At 42.7% G+C, this 24,788-nt stretch overlaps 1 protein-coding gene across 10 annotated transcripts in view; it reads right to left on the minus strand.

Annotated features, from left to right (window-relative positions):
* Positions 1–24,788, minus strand: part of DYNC1I1 (dynein cytoplasmic 1 intermediate chain 1) — a 272,137-nt gene that overhangs the window by 242,542 nt on the left and 4,807 nt on the right. For 5 of the 10 annotated variants that reach the window (XR_012157549.2, XM_073333889.2, XM_073333887.2 and 2 more), the window contains exons 2-4: positions 8,662–8,776; positions 6,510–6,624; positions 602–743 (exon numbers count right to left, since the gene is read on the minus strand). Coding sequence is in view for 9 of the 10 variants with exons in the window: in XM_073333889.2 (XP_073189990.2) it covers positions 602–743; positions 6,510–6,624; positions 8,662–8,769 (365 nt within the window). In the remaining variant the exon portion in view is untranslated. The remainder of the gene's footprint in view (positions 1–601; positions 744–6,509; positions 6,625–8,661; positions 8,777–24,788) is intronic. The other 5 variants (XM_073333888.2, XM_073333884.2, XM_073333885.2 and 2 more) reach the window with 3 other exon arrangements.

Genomic DNA, 24,788 nt, shown 5'->3' on the forward strand with positions numbered 1-24,788 from the left:
CCAGCCGCATCTGCAGTTTTGGCTGATTGTGGCTCCCACTGGCCGCGGTTCGCTGCTTCAGGCCAATGGGAGCTGCTGGAAGCAGCGGCCAGTACGTCCCTTAGCCCGCGCCGCTTTCAACAGCTCCCATTGGCCTAGAGCAGCGAACCGTGGCCACTGGGAGCCGCGATCGGCCAAACCTGCGGATGCAGCAGGTAAACAAACCGGCCTGGCCCAGCAGGGGCTTTCCCTGCACAAGCGGTGGAACAAGTTTGGGAACCACTGACCTATATGAATAAGGATTGCTCACATGGGTAGGGGTTTGCAGGATTTTCTATGTTCTTGGTGCTCACCACGTTTCCATTCTGAGTGGGCAGATTAAATATACATATATATGATTTCTGCTTCTTGCATTAGTTTCTGATGTCTATAACTTAAGATCAGACTGCTGCATACCTTTACTCCATACCTGACACCAGCCTTATTGAATGGTAACACATGGTGGAGAATGCAGAAACAAATGGATATATTGGACCTACAATGTTGTTGTTTAAATAACTTTTAAAAAGTGGGGGGTGAAAAAAATACTTTCATTCAACATTTTCTAGAAGGTCTGTCTTACCTTCCTATTGGTCCCAGATCTCCTGAATCCTGGCTGCCAGCTTCACTGGGGGTGCTCACTGATTTCGAAGAGGGAGACATAGGGGTTGGGACTAAATAATGAAAATAACAGGTATCCCATGTTAAAACATGCAGCGACTGCACTGATGAAGAGCAGTGTCAGACAAACCAAAACCAATCAACCAAATGATAGTGGATAAATGATTAGGAGAGTTTGAAATGGTGAAAGCAAATAAGGAAAGGAAAGGAAAAGAAAAGGAAAAGAGTCAAGTGAATTTTTAAATATTTTTGGAAATTTTAAAATTGTAATGAATTTAGACAGGTCTGAAAGCCAATTGTGATTCTATACATTATGGTCATAGGGATACTGTGGAAGTAAAGCAACACTGCTGTTTCTTTTGCTAATTTTACATTTGAATTGTAGAAGATTTTTAAAAATCAAACCTTTTTGTTTATTTGTTAGAAATCTAAGTGAACTCTTCTGCTAAAATCAGATGGCACGAGGCAATAAAGCAATTACATTTTAATTTAAATTAAAATCTATTGAATGTGACCTGCAGTTTCTTTGTATAAATCAGATCCAAAGTAAAAACAGAATGGGGAAATCCAACCAGGTAAAAAAGCCTCTTCCAAAAGCAATGAGAATGTATATGAATGTATTGTTGGGTTGGGTTTTTAGGTAATTTCAGTTGCAGAGTGTTACTGTTTCTGTTTGGGGGCCTGATCCCAGCGTCCACTGAAGTCAGTGAAAGACTTTCATGGACTTCACTGGGCATTTGATCAGACCCTTAGGTATTTTCCTTTACTTTCAGGGACTGGTATATTTCATGTATATATATGCAAAGACAGGTTTTTCTTACTAAGTAGGAAAGGAACAAATTCATAAGCGTTAAAGCTCTTAATTGTAGAAACAATAAACACAAAAAGTAAAAAAAAAATCTTTTTTTAATAAGAAAGAAAGAAAGAAAGAAAGAAAGAAAGAAAGAAAGAAAGAAAGAAAGAAAGAAAGAAAGAAAGAAAGAAAGAAAGAAAGAAAGAAAGAAAGAAAGAAAGAAGAAATGTCTCCACTCCAGATTTAATGCAAATATCCTTGAAAGCAGCCACATGGAAGAAAACACAGAAGGACTTTAATGCACAGTAAATATTTCCATTTGGTTTAAATCATGTGCATTTTCCTTTTACATTTAACAGAGTAAGACTTTTAACTATTTTGTTATACCCTGTAATATATAATGACAGACCTGTCAAGAGACTTGGATTTTCCATTTGGTCAAATATTTCACACATATTCTCACTAAGGATTGGCAGAGAAATGACTACAGTATGAAAAATGAATTCATTTTCATGACAGCCCCTTGGCAGGTACAGGCAGGCAGTGGTTTTGCATCTTTCGGTATGTTGACACTATGGAGCTAGGGGTGTGGTTCCCAGCTCACACAGACATACTTGGGCTAGCTCTCATTGAGCTAGCATGCTAAAAATAGTACTGTAGCCAGGACAGCACAGGCAGCAGGAGCGATGGCAGAGATTAGCCACCTCGAGTAGGTACCCAGGGGGTTCAGGCAGTTTTGTACGTGTCATGGCTAGCCCCATGTCGCTGCTCTCCACTGCCCGTACTACCCCACCTACATTTCTGTTTCTAGCACTCTAGATTGATGAGAGCTAGTGTATGTCTGCACAAGCTGGGGATCACATCTCTAGCTCCAACTGTAGCTGTAACCTTAGTTTCAGGAAACCCCAGAGGGAGCTGGATATTGTATGCATATCCAAAGGCCAAGGATTATAATTGTTAATGTCTTTTGATTGAGACAAGGTGGGTGAGGTAATATCTTCTATTGGACCGACTTCGGTTGGTGGACAGGACAAGCTTTCAAGCTGCACAGAGATCTTCTTCAGTCTGGGGAAGGAAATGAGGCTGTTCAAGTTAAATACAAGGTGGGACAGATTGTTAAGCACAAGGGGTTCAATGTGTTGTAGGAGACCATTCTCATCTGTTGTAGGACAATAGAAGGTTACCAGGCAGCATGGTGTGTTACAACTTGTAATGGTCCATAAAACCAGTGGCTTTGTTAAGTCTGTGGTTTTTAGTGTCCAGCAGAGTTATGACTTTAAGCTCCCTGTCTGGTCTTTTGAAGGTGTTGTGCAGATTTCCTTTGAGGGTGAGGGCTAAGAGGTCAGATATGGAGTGATCACTTTGTGAAAAGTGTTCACCCAGAGATGTTAGGGTGTTTTTTTCTTTTATCATTTTTTTTGTGTGAGTTCATTTGAGAGCATAGTGATTGTCTGGTTTCACCCACATTGTTGTTGTTGGGGCATTTGATGCACTGGATGAGGTACACCGTATGTTGTGATAGGCATGTGTAGGACCCGTGGATTCTGAAAGGTGTACTGTGGGGATAGTGATCATAGTAGCAGAAGAGATATGTCTGCAGGTTTTGCATCTGTTGTTCTGGCAGGATCTGGTGCCACTTTGAGTTGGTGCCTCCTGGTATGTGGTGTCTCCTGGTTTGTGGTGTCTTCTGATGATGAGCTTAGCAAGATTGGGGAGTGCTGAAGGCCAGAACAGGGGGTCAGGAAAGATTTTTTTCAGGGTGTGGTCCCCATCAAGTATGAGTTGTAATTGTTTGATATCCCATAGGGTTCCAGTGTGGGGTCGTAGGCACTGATGAGCTGGAGCCAGTTCGCACCAGTTCGCTAGAACCGGTTGTTAAATTTAGAAGCCCTTTTAGAACCGGTTGTTCCGCGAGGGACAACCGGTTCTAAAAGGGCTTCTAAATTTAACTGGCCAAAAGTGGCGCCTTAGGCGCCGACTCCACGGGTGCTCCAGCCCTGGAGCACCCAAGGGGAAAATTTGGTGGGTGCAGAGCACCCACCGGCAGCTCCCCGACCCACCCCCAGCCCCAGCTCACCTCACCTCCGCTCCACCTCCTCCCCTCAACGCACCGCCCTGCTCTGCTTCTCTGCCCCCACAGGCTTCCCGCAAAACAGCTGTTCATGCGGGAAGCCGAGGCAGGCTGAGAAGCAGGCGGCGGCTTCCCACTCAGGCCCAGGGAGGTGGAGGTGAGCTGGGGCGGGGGGGCATGAGGAGGGCCACCGCCCCGCAGCAGGTAACCCCGGGGGGGGCGCAGGGGAACCGCTCTCTGCCCCAGCTCACCTCCGCCACCCTCGGCTTGAGCGGGAAACCATGCCTGCTTCTCAGCCCTCCCCGGCTTCCCACCAAACAGCTGATTCGCGGGAAGCCGGGGGGGCGCGGAGAAGCAGAGCAGGGCGGTGCGTTCAGGGGAGGACGTGGAGGTGGAGAGGAGGTGAGCTGGGACTGGGCGCAGGGTGGGGAGCTGCCGATGGGTGCTCTGCACCCACTAAATTTTCCCCATGGGTGCTCCAGCCCTGGAGCACCCAAGGAGTCAGCACCTAAGGCGCCACTTTTGATGTGATCAGTGGGGGAGCGGCCGTTCTTCCTGCTCCCCCCCTAGCTATGCTCCCCCGCCCCTAGGAGCCAGAGGAACCTGCTGGATGCTTCCTGGGAGCTTCCCCAGGTAAGCACCGCCGGGACTCCCCACCTCGCCCCCCGGCAGGTGCTTCTGGCTCTTAGGGGTGGGGTGGGCACCCACTACGGTAGCCCACGAGACCTTCCTGCCCAGTTCTGGGGGCAGTCAGGGGACAGGGGAGGGGGGTGGATGGGGCAGGGGTCCTCAGGGGGGTGTCAAGGAACGCGGGGGGGTTGGATGGGGCAGGAGTCCCAGGGGGCAGGAGTGGGCAATGACCCCTCCTGGGGTGAGGACGGAACCTGTGGTTAAGATTTTGGCAGCTCATCACTGTTGTAGGTGACATCTATAGGTGTAAGGTCGGTGGTGGTGGTGGGGGAGGGGGTTTCCCCTGTGGTGAAGCAGGTTCTCCCAGGATATTTCAGTGGCCCAATACATTATGTGACCTACTTCTCTGGTGGAATGTCCTTGTTTGCTGAAGGCAGTTTTGAGTGTCTTAAGGTCTATCCCAGACTTTCTCTCTGGAGCATATTCTGTGGTATCTGAGTGACTGGCAGTAGATAACAAATTTCTTGGTGTGTCTGGGGTTGTTACTGGATCTGTGGAAGTGAGCGTGATGATCTGTGGGTTTATTGTATAATAGGTGTCTGTTAGAGTCCATTGTTGAAGCTAATCATGGTGTCCAGGAAGCTGATGCTGGTGTGGGAGTGTCCTAGAAAGAGTTTAATGGATGGGTGGTGATAGTTGAAGTTGGTGGAAATCTATGAGGGAGTTTAGGTCATTTGTCCAGAGGATGAAAATATCATTGATGTATCTCAGTCATATAACTGGTTTCATGGTGTATTCTTCCAGAAATTTTTCATTGAGGGGGCTTGTGAAGAGATTTTGATTGCCAATTTATTTTGGGGGAAAGGAAATGCTATTAACAAGAATTAATTAATTAATAAATGCTAATTAACAAGAATTAATAATTTTATATGTTAAATTAAGGTTCTCTGGATAGTGTCATAGTGCAAATTATTAATTCAGAATAGGAAGTTGAACTACTCTGCAATGGTTTTATGTGTGTTTGGTTGTTGGGTTTAGTGTGCGGTTGCTGGGTGGTGCTAGTGGCCTGTGATATACAGGGGGTGAGAGTAGATGATCTGGTGGTCCCTTCTGGCCTTAAACTCTATGACTCTATGCGCAATAGACAGGACATAATAATTTTGGGGCTCCTTGGTAGATAAATATTTATATTTTGTGATTTTTCTCTATTAAAATTACTGTTAATTTGATCTTATAATATCTCTATATAGTGTACAGAATGCATTTTCTGATAAGTTAAAATAACCTAACAATTAATTGTCAGACAATTCTTTCAGGATCTGATACCTCATTGCTGGAATTACAGCATCATAATTTATTAAAATAGGGACACAAATCTAAGTTTTAGTTGCTTTCATTTAGGAACTGAGGCCACAGGTCAGAAGAGCCCCCCTATTCAGGACAGCACATAAGAATGTGCTTAAGTGCTTTCCTGAATCAGGGCCTGAATGCTTTGTTGAGCTTTTGGGTGTTCCTGAATATTGCAGGCAGCAGTATAAGGGGTGGAATCCTAGCCCCATTGAAATAAATGGGAAAACTCCTTCTCCTTAATTTCAATGGGGACATGATTTCATCCAGGATATTTAAGACACTTTTGAATGAGAGGGAGAGAGAAACAAATGAAAAACAGGCAAAATAATTTCTCACATTTGGGCTCACACATTGTGCAACACACAGAATAAAACACTGCATGCAAGACATGGTAACATAAATAGATTTGATAATGAAACCTATATTATAAAATCATCTCATGTGTATTTAAGGTGAGGAATCTAGGGTTTAAGAACTAAACAACCAAAACCAGTAAAGCAATCAAAGCAACAAATAAACTATATAAAACAATCTAAAATAATGATTTGACCATAAGTCTGTTAATATTTGGATATTTTCCTTTTTAATTCTCTTCCGTTTTGCTTGTTTAAAATTATTTCACATAATAAGAAGATATTTCTTCCACAGATATTTTCCTTCTTTGAGTGTAAAAATGATAAAACTGTATTTATGTCCAATAATTGGTACTAATGAAATATAATATTAATATCATTGGGTGGAAAGATAGGAGAGAATATAAACAGAGAAGCAACCAAAGAAATCAAACATGGTTTAGAATTGTGTTTAAGAGGAGTCCTCTCAGAAATAAAGCTGATGGTCTGCAATGGCAAGTGCTGGAAATGCTATGAACTGGCATATATGAGAGATATGATATGAACGGTTTCCAAGCAGAAGAGTTCACTTCACTGATACAGCCAAATAACACAAAAGCAAAGCATGCTTTTAATAAAAAGAATGCATTAATTGTGTAATAGCCACATGTTTACAACGTGCTCATCTAAGTACCTAGAGGTGGTTCTGGGGATATACCAATGCTCTGTAATAAAGCCTCTGTCTCCCTTCTTTTGCGATCTAGATCCGAATCTTCCTGAACTGGCTCTTTCTTTTGCTGCTGATCAGCCTGAATTAAAGATAATAAACAATTAGCTTGAATGACATACAAAGAGGCTTCTTGATTAAGTGGGAGGAGAACATATATGCACCATGGTTCCTGGGCTATTATGGAGTACTGTGACAGCCATGAAGATACACTTGGGCAGCTCATTTATACTGGATTTATAGCAGGAGGACTTTGCCAGTGTTTGAGATTGGATTGAGCCAAAAGGATGTTGCAGGAACCAGTACAAATTTATGTGGAATATTTCTTAAACTATGATTCAAATCTTTTCCCTATTACTTGTCAGATGCCATTGTACTGAAGAATGTTGGGAGGTTAAGAGAGACCTTTGACCTTGATTCTGCATAAGAAGGCTGACAGGTTACAAGTAGAGACAGTCAAACTGAATTAGCCCTGGTCTACACTACAGAATGACTTCAGTATAACTATGTTGCTCAGGAATGTGAATAATCCACACCCCTGAGCAACATAGTTACACCAACCTAAGCGCTGGTGTGGACAGTGCTACGTCAGCAGGAGAGCTTCTCCCACCAACATAGCTACTGCCTCCCATAGAGGTGGAGTTTATTAAGCCAACAAGAGAGCTCTCTCCTGTCGGCTTAAAGCATCTTCACCAGAAGCACTAGAGCAGCACAGCTTCATCAGTGTAGCTGCGCTGATGCAAGTTTCTACTATAGACAAGTCCTTAGCTAAAATATGTACTGACCCGGACACACTTGAAAGTAATAAATAAATACGGCCGTGATTCTGTTCCTACTGAATTCAATGGGAAAACTTCCACTGACGGCAATGCTCCAGGAATAGGGCCCACGTGAGGCTAAATGTTCTCCTTCCATGGGGAAAAAACAATAGAAAGGGGAACAAGTGTTCATAACTCTTCAAGATCTGAGATAGAGTCCATGGAATGCCCCCCTACAAACACACACACACAAGCCTCACTAGGGCAGGGAGGGAAAGAGCGGGAGAGAGGCAAGAGGTGTGGCTTTGAAACCTCCTGGTTCCTGATGTCTGCAAGAAGACATACAATCCATTGGCTTCGCTTCCTTCTTTCCCCATGTCTCTCTTAACTGGCTGTTAATTAATACACTGTATTTAAAACATTTTATGAAGTGGAGTAATGTGGCTCTTCTTCCTTTCCTCTCCCAAACTGACTTTATGGACTATTTATTTGTACTAAACTGTATAAAATGAAAAAATATTAAGAGAGACAACATGAATTGGAACTTTGATTTCTTGTATCGCATCAGATTCCATAGTAATTCTACGAAACACATGAACGATATTAAGGTGTCAGTTTAAAAGGAAACCAGTTAAAAGTAAGGGATAACAGGTGCTTTAAACTACAGTAAGTCTTGACATTTAAAGGAAAAGAAACATAATCACGTAATGCTTCTTTGACTTTGCATGAAAATGAATATCCTTTCCCTGTCAATTCTCACCTCTATTTCACTAAGTGACTGAATAAAAAGAAGTACAAAACCCTTAATGAAAAACCTAATGCATATTGTCAAGGACAAATAAACTAATATGTCAATCAAACTTGAATAGAGCTGAAAGACGCACTGATGCCAGGAGGCTAAAATGCAGTTGCAGTTATGTTTACTTTAGTGGAGAATCATCACTGTAAATCTGTTACCTTAGCCAGCAATCAAGCCAGTCTTAAGAGTAAAAAAACAAAACAAAAAAAAACCCCAAACCACTTATTTAGGTTGTAATGGGTCAAAAAAAATATGAACCCCTCTCTCCCCGCTAAAGGAATTCCCAGAAGAAAGCATTGGGGCAAATCTTATTCTTTCCTACATACACATGCACATCATATTGTCCGAACTGTTCTCTGTTGACAACCTGTGTATTCTGAAGGTGATTTTTATTTCAAACTTTTGTGGCTGAACGTAAACATTTCTATTTTAGGCTTAAAGCTGCTGTGATTATGAGGATCACTTCCTACATGACACCTGCCCTATGTAAACCATATTTGGAAGCTAAACCTTGGACCTTTCTGTAGGCTTCTGACATCTTAATGAGTTTGTGCATATTTACCTCTTTCTTTTTCCTTTCTTCTTCCTTCCGTTTCTTCTCCTCTCTTATTTGTGCTAAGCGCTGTTTTTTGCGCTCGAGCTCAGCTTTTAAGTCACTTTTGTCTGACATTTTGACTCTGTTGAAAAATAAAATAAAGTTATGGAAACTGAGAAAAATGGTCAGAATTAAACATTTTTTCTGTTTACTGAAAAATGTTATTTGATTGCATCAAAAATGATATTTGATATTATTGTAAATGTATAGTTATATAAGCATTGATCCTTAGTACTACGGTGTAATATGGAAAAGAATCTTTGTTAGACAACTTCCCATTTTAAGAGACCACCTCAAAATATCCCTGTGACGGGGTGTACCTACCCCACCCTGGCCTCGCAAGGGTTAATTGTGCATTGCAGGCTGAGGAAGCCACGCCCCTTCACCTCTGCTGGGCATGCTCAGCCTGGAGGCAAGATATAAAAGGAAGCAGCTCAGCTCAGTGTGGGCAGGCTGCTGAAGAGAGAGGACACAGACTGCAGGCTCTCTCAAAGGAGCTGCTACAGGCCCAGAGCCAAGACACGCAAAGCACCAGACAGATTCCAGGTTGCCTGATGAACCCAGAGAGGAGGCCATGCCGTCAGGAGCTACGCTGCCTGAGGACCCCAGAGACCTCATGGACCATCACTGGCAAAGGCAGGGAAGGAAGCAGCCCAAGGGACTTAGACTTTGCTCTGGTGGGTGAACCAGGGAACCAGTCAGTGTGTTTCGGGAGGATACTCGATGGTGAGTAACCCCACCACTGCCAGGGCCCTGGGCTGGGGCTTGGAGGAGCAGGGAGGGCCCAAGTCCCCCTACCCTGGGTGCCACACACCCGTGAGTGGTGCCCCACTTTCCCAATAGGCCACACAATCCCACAGAGGTGTGTGACTTTATTGACTCCGGCCATTAGGCCACACTGCCCAGAGCGAAAGGGCTGCTCTATTGACTCTGGCCACTAGGCTGTACTACGTTTTATAGTAAGGGTCATCAGCATAGGCCCTAACCGGCTGCGGTACAGCGTCTTCCCTTTCTTTTGACCACACATGACCCGACACCCCATGATGGAGTATACTTACCCTGTGACACTGCGTTGCGTGACCCACAAACGTTGCGTAAAACTAACTTTAGAACGATGTACTAATGACCTTTATTAGAAGGTCACCTTTGTGAAGCAACTGCTTTTGTCAGTCCTTTAAATGGATGCTTTAAGGCCTGAAAAACTCCCACTGTTTTCAATAAACTTTGGATTAGACACCAGGAGCTCAATCATCTTCGCACTGACACCTGTTGTAAACTTCATACTTTGGTGCGAGATCAGGCTCTAAAGAATAATGTTGGCCTTATTACTTCTGTGTCTATTTTTATATCCTGAGGGCTAAATTGTCGTGTCCCCCATCCCACCCTGTGCCAAGTAGCCAGAATGGGCACCAAGGATTTGCCGGGGGTGGAGGGGAAAGTGAATCTGCTCCTGAGTGAAGTAATTGCCCTTCTCGCAGGATGAAATTCTCTCCCCCTTCTAAGGATTCATGCAGTCTTTGTAACAAATAAGATCTCAGTGTTTTGAACAGTCACAAGTCTCTGCAGTTGTTTGAGTGTGCCCTCAAAATCAGTATTATGTTTGTTTATTTATTTTACAGATAGGTGACCTGCAGCACAGAGGGGTAATGTGACTGTCCAAGATCATATGAAGCAGGAATCTCTCTCAAAAGACTAACTCATGCCAGACCTGTGCTCTAGCCATTAACCCATACTGTTACTTCACAAATCATTGACTTAACTTGCCGATTATTTACTCAGTCTGTAACATCAGCTTCAGAACCATTATGTACTATCATGTTATGGCATCAATAGGGATTTATTTCCTCAATAGTACTTTACATAAAGATTCCTTCAGAGAGACTAGTACAGAGTCTAGTGTAAAGAGCTAATTACAACCCTTTGTATTTCTAATTCATACCTCACCGACCACATACACATTACAGCTCAGAATCAACCTGGTCAATGCAAATGACATGTACATGCAACAGAGGTCTATTGTCTGATGCAGTGCATGGGAAATTTCAATTGGTGCCTCTCCATTGATACTAATGACAGCTACATATAAATCAGTGTCTGCATTGACAGGAGATCACCTGTAAATCTGCATGCTAAAAAAGACCTGACATTTCAAACTATCAAATTCTTGTGCTGTCACAATTTTTTCCCCTCAAAACAAGTAAAAGTAGTCCATGATATAGCAGGTACTGACAGCTCCTCGGCACCCCAAAAAACAACTGAAATTCTTATGACAGGTTTCAGAGTAGCAGCCGTGTTAGTCTGTATTCGCAAAAAGAAAAGGAGTACTTGTGCCACCTTAGAGACTAACCAATTTATTTGAGCATAAGCTTTTGTGAGCTACAGCTCACTTATGCTCAAATAAGCGTATGCTCAAATAAATTGGTTAGTCTCTAAGGTGCCACTAGTACTCCTTTCTTTTTTGAAATTTTTATGTTGTCCTTGAAGATATTTTTGGTTATGGAGCAGAGGAGACAGAGAAATCCATGCAATATGGAGTAAATGTGTAAACACTCAACAAATCTATAGCAGTAGCAGAAAGAGCAGGATCAAGAGCATCTGCCTCAGCACAAACTGAGCTGTATATGGGAAGTCATGCAAGTTAATGCTCCTCAGGCTGAAGTCCTACACCAGCACAAACACACCAGCAGTTAAACTCCTCTTTGTCCAAGCCATACTTCAACACAGAATGTTCGCTGAAGTTTGTGGGCTGCATCATGGCACAGTAGGTTTCAGGATTCTCAGGGTTCCCAGAGCCTACAGTGGTTTCCAGCTGTTCCTCAGACATTCTTGTCAACTGCTGGAAATGGCCCACCTTAATTATCACTACAAAAGGCTTTCCACCCCACCCCCCCCCCGCTCTCCTGCGGGTAATAGCTCACCTTACCTGATCACACTCCTTACAGTGTGTATGGTAACACCCACTGTTTCATGTTCTCTGTGTATATAAATCTCCTCACTGTATTTTCCACTGAATGCGTCCGATGAAGTGAGCTGTAGCTCACGAAAGCTTATGCTCAAATAAATTGGTTAGTCTCTAAGGTGCCACAAGTCCTCCTTTTCTTTTTGCGGATACAGACTAACACGGCTGCTACTCTGAAACCTATCAGCTCAGTGTAAATGTAGAAAACAGCAGTGGGACTATGATTATGGAAGATTCAATTAGCTAACAAGCTCAGCCCCATCTGGCTGCATAATTCTACACATGGCCATATTTCTGGATAGCCAGCTGGATTACTCCTTCTGTCCTGGCTCCATTCATAAACATAAATGCATTGTTCATTGTTTTCAGTTTGAGAAAAAGAAAACAAAACAGCCAGAACAACAGTGGTCCACATAAATAGCACAAAGCAATATTACCTTAAGCAAAAATAATAATTTCTGGGTGCCAATGAACCGTATGATCAGTCAATATAAAAGATGGGGTATTTTGAACAGGCAAATGATTAGAAAAAAATATGGACTTTTTAATGATAATATCAGTATTACTCTGCCTTTAAAATCGGTGATGGATTTGTGGGCCTTGCAATGATATGGTCTAAATCCTATTTGAAGTCATTTTCCTAATCTGTTGCACACATTTGAATGCTGATTATAGAGTTTCCCCCAGGAGCCCTTAGGACTAGATAAAGCTTTTTGCATCCTTTTAGTTCTGCAGTTTGGCAACAGGGAGTGGGATCCTATTTCTATGCAGAAAATATGCGAATTTGTTTTAAGGCTGATGACAGAAACCCTGAGGGCTTAACTTCCCTTTCAAGCTGTTTTTTCAGATATCAATTGAATAGGTTTCCAAAAGCTGGTTCTTTTAATGTCAGGAAATCAAAATTGCTTTTTCCATGATCTGAGCATCAGCTATTTAATCTTTATAACACTGCAAACCCCCCATTAAGAGTCATAAAGTTCTATTACATTTGTGTCTTTTTTAACACAGTGAAACTCATATATAGCCAAGATAATGCATTAAATTTCATTTGAGGAATGCTGCAAGAAGTCCTGCATTTCCCTCTTTAAATGATACAAGAGACTGAAACATTTATCTCTAATTGCTGTCTTCCTATGCATATTACTGTAATTCTTTGATCTTCCAACTAGCTTACCAGGCTTCAAATGGCCAAGAAGTCTGCTGCTAGGATTTTAGAGCAAATCAAAAAGTCAGATTCCATTACCCCCTTGTTAGAACATCTGAGCCAGCCAGCAGACTGAGATGCAGCATTATGCTGGTATTGAATATTTTGCACTTTTTTAATCACTGTATGTGACACCAATTATTTAGTTGACTTTGTTTATTAGCTCCGTGAATAGAAAATTTCCCATATTGGCTATTCCATGTGTCAAATGCATTACTACAGGAAAGGTGTTTTAAAATGTGTTTGCTTTTGAAATTCCCGACTATGCAGAGTGCCAGCACATGGCCTATGCACTGCTTATATCCCAACAGTGCACAGGAGCTTGCAACTGGCTTTAGAGCTGTTGGTTCCATATCCATCTCAGGTACTTCCATGGCTCCCATCAAGCCTCCCTGCCCACGTGTGGATGTACTCTTAGTGACTTGCCCAAGGGCACAAGGATCCTGTGGTAGAGCAGGGAATTGATCATGTGTGGAAGATAAGATTGTTATGTATTCTTTGTCAACTTTTTCTTCTCCAGCTGTAATTTTCCTGTTTCTTTTATTGTTTAGTTGCAAAAATGCAGTGCAAAAGGATTGCTTTTAGTTATGATTGGGGATGGATGTGATTTGGGTTCTGGACCTTTTCATAGTCTGACTCCACATTAACCCACTTGTTAAGGGGTCTCATTAGATGTGCCACAGTCTTCTGTGCTATTTCCCATGGTGCTTCAACTGAGACGTCACAGAAATTGGCACAACAGCATAAGGGGCTCTCCTGGCATCTGAGAAGAACCAACTGCAAGTAAATAAGCCAATCTAATTCAATGAGATATTAGAGATGGGAAATGGGCTCACAAAATTACATGTGGTCCACAGGTTGGGAACTCCTGGACTAGAGGACCAGCCCTATAGTCTGGGAACTCATTTCTTTTGTGTTCATTAGCTGTGTGTTTTTCATCTCAATTATATTTGTTTTTGATTCACATTTCCTTTTATGGCATGTGTGATTCTAGTCTATTCTACATAGATTCTTATACCACCCTCATCACAGTAGTAACTGAGTACCTTCCAGTAGTGTACTAAGAGACATGACTAACATCTGCCATGTGAGATAATTTATTTCTTTGTTACTCCATCTGCACTGTCACAGTTTCAGGGAAATGGAATCTGTATTCCCTTTCCAAGGTCCCTCGAGGGCATCCGCTCAAGATTTCTAGCTCCCAGCCATCACCTTTCTTGAGTGGAGACCCGCAGCTCTCTCTCTCTCTCCTGACAAGGGAGTTTAAGACTGCACAGCTCCCTGCCTTACACTGTGATATCCCCAGCAAACCAGTCTGCCTAAAGGCCAGTGCCTCTACTGTGCTTTCTCTCTGCAAACTATGAACAGCATATTGCCAGGAGTTAGGTTAGCACACAGCTCTTTCTAAGCAAGCACATTTACTTTTAAGGTAAAAGCATTACAGAGAAAATGTATAAATACAATAAAAATTCCTATCCACATGCTAAAAGCTTACCAGAGGTTACACATCAGTCTTATGGAGCCCTCGCAAACCAAAGTCCCTCCAGTCCTTCCACAAGGGTTGGAGCCCTTGGACAGAAGGTCCTGTCTATTTGCTGGACCAGAAAGAAGTCCAAGTCAGTTTAAATGCAGCCTTTTTAAGCTAAAAGCCTTTTCAATGTCTGTTGGTCTCTGGAAAACCCAGCGCAGAGGGTGGTACCTCTCTGGAGTAGTTACAACCTGAGTAATTTACCTTATTCACTCCCGAATGTTCTTAGTTCCTGGTAGAGCTGTGGCAACCTTCCTCCCCTGGAGTTGCATACAATCCCTGTCCACAGTGATACATAAACTGTTCATACATTTATACAATATGGCCCCCAAAGACATTACATGTGATTACAGTATCCATCACACACCATCTTAGTTTGCTACTTTCGTATCAAACTGTGGTTGAAGGCCCGACATTAACAAAAGCCCAGAAAATGGATATGCTCAATTTGACTCCAGTTCCTGTACCTACTAAGTAAAGAATCTTCACATTCCTAACCTAATCCCAAGGAAGACAAATGCTAGGCAAACAGCTGATAAAGAACAACGTGCAGGCTGACATATTTTTCCTTTAAGGGCTTACCCCAGAAATGCTTTTTGAGAACTTATGTCACAACCGGGGCCTGGGCAGTCTGACCTAGTGGTCAGAGCAGGAATCAGGCTGGGTCACATACCAGAATGTCAGAGTCCAAGGCAAGCCTGAGGGCAAAACCAAGTCAGGCAGAGTCAGGTTACCAGCACAGTAGCAAGAACAGGTATTGTAAGGGAAGCTGTCCAAAGCAGGGAGACTCCAACTGCATGGACAACTTCCTGTTCCTGTGCTGGGTTTATGTAAAAGCTGTGAACATATCAGGACCCGCAGAGTTTTACCAATCAGATTCTAGGACTGGAGTCCTCTGTCAGGGTTCTGCTTTTATTCTGGCAACTGCCAGCAGGTCACGGGGTGCAAGTTGGAACGTATTAGTGGCTAAGAGCCCTGCAGAGATGGGTTTAAGCCCTGTGGTCTCTGACATCATCCCCTCTGCAAGGGATGCCTTCAGGGTGACACAGACCAGGCTTTTGGGGGTGATTCCTATGGAAAGCCCACACAAGTGCAGGAGTATGTACATTTTCTGCAGGCTCCAAGGTGCATTCCTCAGGATCATACGCATCCCAATCAACAAGGTACCAGAGCCTGCCATATTTTGTTTAGAGTCCAGGATCTCATGAACTACATATTCTTTGTGGCCCTGTACCTGTACCAGTGGAGGAGGTGGCTGGGCCCTGTGAGGGAGAGAGTTTTCTGTGTAGGGTTTCAAAAGTGATACGTGAAACACTGGGTTAATCTTGGAGTTCAAAAAGTGACTGGATTAGCCTGTCACAGGATCTTAAAAGGGCCAAGAAACCAAAAGTCCAGCTTGCAAGCAGGTCTGTCTGTGTGGAGATGATCTGTAAAGAGCCATACCTTTTGTTCCACTGCATAGGTGGGGCCTTGCTGACAATGCTGTTCCGCACACTGCTTATAGTTTGCTCTTGCCTCTGCCAAGTGCTTCTTCACTTCTTCCTAAGCCTGATAAATCTGCTGCACCAGGTCTGAGGCGGCCAGGTTGGGAGATGGTTGCAGGTAATTGCAGGTGGAATCAACCCATAATTGGAAAAAAGAGGGGCTTTGACCTAACGACACATGGTCTGCATTGTTGTAGGCAAACTCTGCATAAGGTAGAAGTGAGGACCAATTTTCCTCCTGATGATTAATGTAGCATCGCAGATGCTGCTTGAGAATCTAGCTGGCCTTGTCTGCCTGGCCGTTGGATTGGGGGTGATAAGTGGAGGAAAGACATGTGCAGACTCCCACCAAGTGCAGGGCTTTGTGCCAGAACCAGGCCATGAACTGAAACCCCCGATCAGAGGTGATGCATTCTGGAAGGTCGGAAGTGGACTACTTGGCTAATCCATATCTGGGCTGTCTCTGCAGCAGAGGGGAGGTTTGTGCAAGGGATAAGTAGGTCATTTGGGTAAAGTGGTCCACAACCATCAAAACTGTCATAAATTTGTTGGACTCTGGTCATTTCAATCTTTCTGATTTTGCCCTTACATGCTTACAATAAAATCCACAGCAATGGCTGCCCAGTGTCAAGATGGGGTGTCCAAAGGCAGAATGAGATTACTGGGCTTCTGGCTTGGGGTCTTGGCACAGGCATAAACATTGCAGGAGGTAATTAATATGGTCAGCCGCATCCAGGGCCACCAAAAGGAGTGGGATATTAGTCTTTGGATCTTGAAGTACCCCAGCTGACCCGCTAGGGGAAAATCGTGGCATAGTTGTAGAACTGCGAGCCTTCCAGGTCCTGGGGGCACGTAGATGTGGTCCCTTACATACATGATCCCTTCCCGGGAGTCATATGGTTGCCTACCAATAATAGCTTGTTTATCAGGCAGAATTTCTGAAGCAGAGGCAGAACGTATCAATCTGTGTATATCCTGGTGATGAGCTGCACTGAGAAACTTATGGTATGAGAGAATGAGGATTGGTTCCTGGCTGGGGGTCTCATGGATTGGTACTGTATATTCAGGACAGGGAGTCCATCTTGCCATTTTTTCATCCGGGGTGGTATATGATAATGAAATTGAATTGTGAGAAAAACAGGGCCCACTGAAGCAGCCATTGGTTTAAAGATTTTGCCCTACATAGGTATTCCAGGTTTTCATGGTCAGGGAATACCTGGACTGGGTGATGAGCTCATTCCAGGTAGTGCCACCATTCTAAAGAGAGAGTTTTTATCATCAGGAATTCCTTGTCAAGTATTTTGTAGTTCAGCTTTGAGGTCGTCAGATTCCTTGAGTAATAAGTGCACGGGAGTAATACTTGTTTGGGACCAAGCTGCTGGGAGAGGATGGCCCCAATCACCACAGTGGAGGCATCAGATACTACTAGTGAAGGCTTGTATGACATCATGGTGAGCCAATATGGGTGCTGTAGTAAAGGACTGCCCCACCCCTGCCAGCAGCAACACTGGCTGCCCTGCCTACTCAATGCTGAGTGACCTCTTTGCAGTGCCAGGGCATTGAGGGTCCCTTTGGATCATATCCAAAAGTAGTCAGCAGTCAAAAGGAACTGCACCTACCATATGGACCCCCTGCATTATAAGTTCTTGACATTAATCGAATAAGACCAATACTATTGTAAACTGACTGTGGTGTGTGTGTGTGTGTGTTCGCTTGAGTCCTAGTTCAGTGCCCTGTCCACAAAACCATCTTTCTTCCAACTGGGTATCTGAAAAGCAGATAGATTCCAGTTACATGGACAACTTTCAGTTCCTGTGCTGGGTTTACACAGAAGATATGAATCAATCAGGACCCCTAGCATTCTGCCAATCAGATTCCAGGACTGGAGTCCTGTGTCAGGGTTCAGCTTCTATTTTGGAAACTGCTAGGAGGTCACTGGGTGGCAGGATGGAACTTACTAGCACGTAAGAGCCCTGCACAGCCGTGTTCAAGATGTGTGTTCTCTGACAACTTATTAGAGTTTGATTTAAGGATATTTACTTTATATTGTGACATAGAATCATAGAATATCAGGGTTGGAAGGGACCCCAGAAGGTCATCTAGTCCAACCCCCTGCTCGAAGCAGGACCAATTCCCAGTTAAATCATCCCAGCCAGGGCTTTGTCAAGCCTGACCTTAAAAACCTCTAAGGAAGGAGATTCTACCACCTCCCTAGGTAACGCATTCCAGTGTTTCACCACCCTCTTAGTGAAAAAGTTTTTCCTAATATCCAATCTAAACCTCCCCCACTGCAACTTGAGACCATTACTCCTCGTTCTGTCATCTGCTACCATTGAGAACAGTCTAGAGCCATCCTCTTTGGAACCCCCTTTCAGGTAGTTGAAAGCAGCTATCAAATCCCCCCTCATTCTTCTCTTCTGCAGGCTAAACAATCCCAGCTCCCTCAGCCTCTCCTCATAACTCATGTGTTCCAGTCCCCTAATCATTTTTGTTGCCCTTCGCTGGACTCTCTCCAATTTATCCACATCCTTCTTGAAGTGTGGGGCCCAAAACTGGACACAGTACTCCAGATGAGGCCTCACCAATGTCGAATAGAGGGGAACGATCACATCCCTCGATCTGCTCGCTATGCCCCTACTTATACATCCCAAAATGCCATTGGCCTTCTTGGCAACAAGGGCACACTGCTGACTCATATCCAGCTTCTCGTCCACTGTCACCCCTAGGTCCTTTTCCGCAGAACTGCTGCCTAGCCATTCGGTCCCTAGTCTGTAGCTGTGCATTGGGTTCTTCCGTCCTAAGTGCAGGACCCTGCACTTATCCTTATTGAACCTCATCAGATTCCTTTTGGCCCAATCTTCCAATTGGTCTAGGTCCTTCTGTATCCTATCCCTCCCCTCCAGCATATCTACCACTCCTCCCAGTTTAGTATCATCCGCAAATTTGCTGAGAGTGCAATCCACACCATCCTCCAGATCATTTATGAAGATATTGAATAAAACCGGCCCCAGGACCGACCCTTGGGGCACTCCACTTGATACCGGCTGCCAACTAGACATGGAGCCATTGATCACCACCCGTTGAGCCCGACAATCTAGCCAGCTTTCTACCCACCTTATAGTGCATTCATCCAGCCCATACTTCCTTAACTTGCTGACAAGAATACTATGGGAGACCGTGTCAAAAGCTTTGCTAAAGTCAAGAAACAATACATCCACTGCTTTCCCTTCATCCACAGAACCAGTAATCTCATCATAAAAGGCGATTAGATTAGTCAGGCATGACCTTCCCTTGGTGAATCCATGCTGGCTGTTCCTGATTACTTTCCTCTCATGCAAGTGCTTCAGGATTGATTCTTTGAGGACCTGCTCCATGATTTTTCCAGGGACTGAGGTGAGGCTGACTGGCCTGTAGTTCCCAGGATCTTCCTTCTTCCCTTTTTTAAAGATTGGCACTACATTAGCCTTTTTCCAGTCATCCGGGACTTCCCCGGTTTGCCACGAGTTTTCAAAGATAATGGCCAGTGGCTCTGCAATCACAGCCGCCAATTCCTTCAGCACTCTCGGATGCAACTCGTCACATGTTGACAATTTGTGTTTTACTGGTTATAAAGTTTTAACTTTTGAATCCTTGTGTCTACTGTCATTAAATAATTATCATCTGACCCTCCTTATTTTCTGACCTCTCCCCTACTATTTACTGCAACTGTGAAAATTTAAATTGATAACAATAAAAAATGCTTACATATAAACATTGATGTTATCCATTGAAACTATTAAAAAAAAGAAATCTGCCAAGCCTAATGATATCAAATAACAAACACAACAACAGTGGCAAACATTCCAACAACCTCTGTTTCTGATCTGTGATTTATAGTAGGTACAATGAAATCATAGTAAAAGTTTGTTTTTTTACAAAGAGCATGTCTTATTTTAGGAACATAAGAATGGCCATACTGCGTCAGACCAATGGTCTATTTAGCCCAGTATCCTGACTTCTGACAGTGGCCAATGCCAGGTGCCCCAGAGGGAATGAACAGAACAGGTAATCATCAAGTGATCAGTCCTCTGTTGCCCATTCCCAGCTTCTAGCAAACAGAGGCTAGAGACACCATCCCTGCCCATCCTGGCTAATAGCCGTTGATGGACTTATCTGCCATGAAGTTATCTAGTTCTTCTTTGAACCCTGTTATAGTCTTGGCCCTCACGACATCCTCTAGCAAAGAGTTCCACAGGTTGACTGTGCAATGGGTGAAGAAATACTTCCTTTTTTTTGTTTTTAACCTGCTGCCTATTCATTTCATTTGGTGACCCCTAGTTCTTGTGCTATGAGAAGGAGTAAATAACATTTCCTTATTTACTTTCTCCACACCAGTCATGATTATATCCCCCCTTAATCATTTCTTTTCCAAGATGAAAAGTCCCAGTCCTATTAATCTCTCCTCATCCGGAAGCAGTTCCATATCCCTAATCATTTTTGTTGCCCAAATGAGAAAAATTAGGTCTCAAAAAAGGATGCCGATTGACTGGTACATAGAAATGAGAGACCAGGTTTTGACTTCATCTATACCAATGTAATCCCATTGACTTCACTCATTTGCATTCATGTGAGATTCAGGAAAGAACTTTGTTTAGTTGAAAGATTACAAAAACAATACTGAGGGGATTTTGTCCTTATTCTTTTATCTGTGAGATTAATACTAATATGTGGATTATAATTATACATATTAGTTCTGTTTTCAGTGGTTTACCTTGTTTGAATTTCTTTCTATATTTGTTTTCTTCTCTGTCTTCATATGCATTTTATATAATACAAATATTTTAAATAAGAAAAAAATAATAATCACACAGCAATAGTAAACTGTAAAGAAAGGATCACTTATAAGATCATGTCTACACTACCACTTTTGTTGGTATAATTTATGTCACTCAGGGATGTGAAAAAAACACCCCTCTGAGCGACATAAGTTACACCAACAGAAGCGATGGTGTGGACAGCGCTATGTCGGTGGGAGAGCTTCTCCTGCTGACATAGCAACCACCTCTCATGGAGGTGGTTTTATTATGTCAATGGCAGAGTTCTCTCCTGTCGGCATAGCAGGGCTACATGAGCAATCTTACAGTGGTGCAGTTGCATCGGTACAGCTGTGCAGCTGTAAGCTCACTAGTGTAGACATGGCCCAAGACTCAAAGAGCACTAGCTAAAAGACTGCAATATTTCTATCATTTTAGTCTTTGTCAGTTACAGGAAATACAATTATCCTTCTCTTTTCAGTTCTTCTGTGCTTGGACTGGTGAGATAAAACTAAATGGGCTTTAGTTTATAATTACCAGGCATAAATGGTAAACATAAAATAACACAGAATTTACATAATGTATTTCAAGGCATTTGAACAGGCCAAATAAGGATGAAAAAAATAGACTCTCTTCTGTTTTCTCACTATTAAATTAATCAACTTTCCCCAAAGAAGAAAATACTGTGGGAAATAATAGGACAGTTTTCCCATGGTCTTTCTCAGCAGAAATGCAGAACGGCATCACTGGTTTTTTGTCTTCATTACAATACCTTCTGATCCCATCAGCACATTTTTTTTATTATTATTCTGGAGACAGGGAAAGGCAGGGATACAACATTCACAGCCTTTGCCAAGTGCAGCAGATTATGCACTTGAATAGATAACTGCACGCTTGGGGATATGATTAGGTCAAATTTCTCATTTAGTTCCAAAAGGTTAAAGATTTTTAAGCTACTCTGTTAATAGTCCAAGCATTGCATATAACACTAACAACTTTTTCTTTAGGTTGGTTGTTGTTAGGGGTATTTTTGTCCATGTGCAGTATGGGATGAATGGGTTGACAGTCTGTGAACAAATCATTAGCATTCACAGTTAAAACCAAATTACAATATCTTTACTAGCACTGAGTAGTCCCTTACTCCACAAGTAGCCTGATTGACTTTAATGGGACTACTCATGGTAGGTGGTATTATTGCACATGACTCAGGACATCACACTCTGGCCCTTAATAGTAATTCTGATATCCTATCTCTGGAAAGCAATATTTTTATATTATCAGAATAATATAACAACATTTTGCACAACTTAAACCCACATACTTGGGGCCCAATACTACAAATGTCTAAGCACATGAGTAATTTTATTCATAAAAGTACTCCCGTAAAACCAGATGAAGCAACCATGCATGGATAAAGATTGCAGGATCAGGGCCTTAAAGTGTAAGTGTAAATTTTGTAGTAAGTTCTGTTAATATGTAACATTTTCTTAAAGATTTGGGAGACTTACTTTGGGTTTACATAGTTGCAATACAGTTTTTAAACTCCTGTATACAAATGTTTTAATTGGATCTGTATGCATTTTTAATTTCCAGATCACACAGATTTTGTACACTTAGACACCCAGAAACTTTTTTTTCTCTCCAACATTTGAAGTGTTTCATCTGTCTATCTCTAAATGTAGTTGGGTAAATAAATGGGCCCCTTTTTTCCATCTAAATCCTTAATTTTAGAGTTATACTAAAAATAGTTTTTGGTTCAGCACCAGCCAAATGTGCAACTGAAACCAAACTGACCGAATAAAAAATCAACATCCCGTATAACTTTGAACACTTCAAGAAATTAAAATGATGGCTCTTTTACATTGCTTATGGACAAACTAACACAGATTATCTGACAAGTTCCTGGAATGAACTGGAGACAATTTTTTATTTCAGAAGGTGGAGAAAGCAAGTAGAGGAGAGGCTGTTCTAGATTTGATTTTGACAAATAGGGAAGAATTGGCTGAGAATTTGAAAGTGGAAAGCAGCTTGGGTGAAAGTGATCATGAAATGATAGAGTTCGTGATTCTAAGGAATGGTAGGAGAGAAAAACAGAAGAATAAAGAAAATGGATTTCAAGAAGGAAGATTTTAGCAAACTCAGGAAGTTGGTAGTAAGATCTCATGGGAAGCAAGTCTCAGCGGAAAAACAATTGAAGACAGTTGTCAGTTTTTCAAAAAGACATTATTAAGAGCAAACTATCCCACTGCATAGGAGAGATAGGAAGTATGGCAAGAGACCACCTTGGCTCAACCAGGAGATCTTCAATGATCTGAACTCAAAAAAAGAGTCTTACAAAAAGTAGAAACTAGGTCAAATTATGAAGAATGAATATAAACAAACAACACAAGCATTTAGGGACAAAATTAGAAATGTCAGGGCACAAAATGAGATTAAACCAGCTAAAGACATAAAGAGTAACAAGAAAACATTCTACAAATGCATTAGAAGCAAGGGGAAGACCAAGGACAGAGTAGGCCCATTAATGGGGGGGGGGGATAATGACAGAAAATGTGGAAATGGCAGAAGTGCTAAACAACCTTTTTGTTTCAGTTTTCACCAAAAAGATTAGTAGCAATTGGACGTTTAACCTAGTGAATACCAGTGAAAATGAGGTAGGATCTGAGGCTAAAATAGGGAAAGAACAAGTTAAGAATTACTTAGACAGTTAGATGTGTTCAAGTCACCAAGGCCTGATGAAATGCATCCTAGAATACTCAAGGAGCTGACTGAGGAGATACCTGAGTCATTAGCAATTATCTTCAAAAAATCATGGAAGCCAGGAGAGATTCTGTGGGACTGGATGAGGGCAAATATAGTGCCAAATCTATAAAAGGGGAAATAAGGAGAACTCGGGGAATTACAGACCAGTCAACCTAACTTCAGTACCCAGAAAGATAACAGAGCAAATACGCAATCAATTTGCAAACATCTAGAAGATAATAAATTGATAAGTAACAATCATAATAGATTGTCAAGAACAAATCATATCAAACAAACCTAATAGCTTTCTTTGATAGGATAACAAGCTTTGTGGATGGGGGAGAAGGGATAGATGTGGTATATCTTGACTTTAGTAAGATACTGTCTCGCATGACCTTCTCAAAAAATAAACTAGTGAAATACAGCCTAGATCAGTGGTGAGCAACCTGTGGCTCCTCAGGGTAATCCGCTGGCACGCCGCTAGACAGTTTGTTTACATTGACCCTCCGCAGGCACAGCCGCCCGCAGCTCCCAGTAGCCGCAGTTCATCATTCCCAGCCAATGGGAGCTGCAGGAGGTGGCATGGGCTGCAGGGACATGCTGGCTGCTGCTTCCCACAGCTCCCATTGGCCGGGTACAGTGAACCGCTGCCACTGGGAGCTGCGGGAAGCCATGCCTGTGGATGGTCAATGTAAACAACCTGTCTCGCAGCCCACCACCAGATTACCCTGATGGGAACATGTGGCCTGCAGGCCACAGGTTGCCCACCACTGGCCTAGATGGAGTTACCATAAGGTGGGTGCATAACTGCCTGGAAAACAGAGAGTAGTTATCAGTGGTTTACAGTCAAGCTGGAAGGGCATATTGAGTGGGGTCCTGGGTCCAGTTCTGTTCAATATCTTCATAAATGATTTAGATAAATGGCATAGATTGTACACTTATAAAGTTTGCGTACGATACCAAACTAGGAGGGTTTGTAAGTGCTTTCGAGAAGAGGATTAAAATTCAAAATGCTCTGGACAAACTGGAGAAATGATCTGAAGTAAATAGGATGAAATCCAATATGGACAAATGCAAAGTACTCCATTTAGGGAGGAACAATCAGTTGCACACATACAACATGGGAAATGACTGCCTATCAAAGAGTACTGCAGAAAGGGACCTGGGGGTTATAGTATAATGGATCACAAGCTAAATAAGAGTAAACAGTGTAACACTGTTGCAAAAAAAAGCAATCATTGCTCTGGGATGTATTAGCAGAAGTGTTGCAAGCAAGACACAAGAAATAATTCTTCCACTGTACTCTGCACTGATATGGCCTCAGCAGGAGTATTGTGTCCAGTTCTGGGTGCCATATTTCAGAAAAGATATGGACAAATTGGAG

Source organism: Lepidochelys kempii, chromosome 2, assembly GCF_965140285.1.
Source record: "Lepidochelys kempii isolate rLepKem1 chromosome 2, rLepKem1.hap1, whole genome shotgun sequence".
NCBI classification, from domain to species: Eukaryota; Metazoa; Chordata; order Testudines; family Cheloniidae; genus Lepidochelys; species Lepidochelys kempii.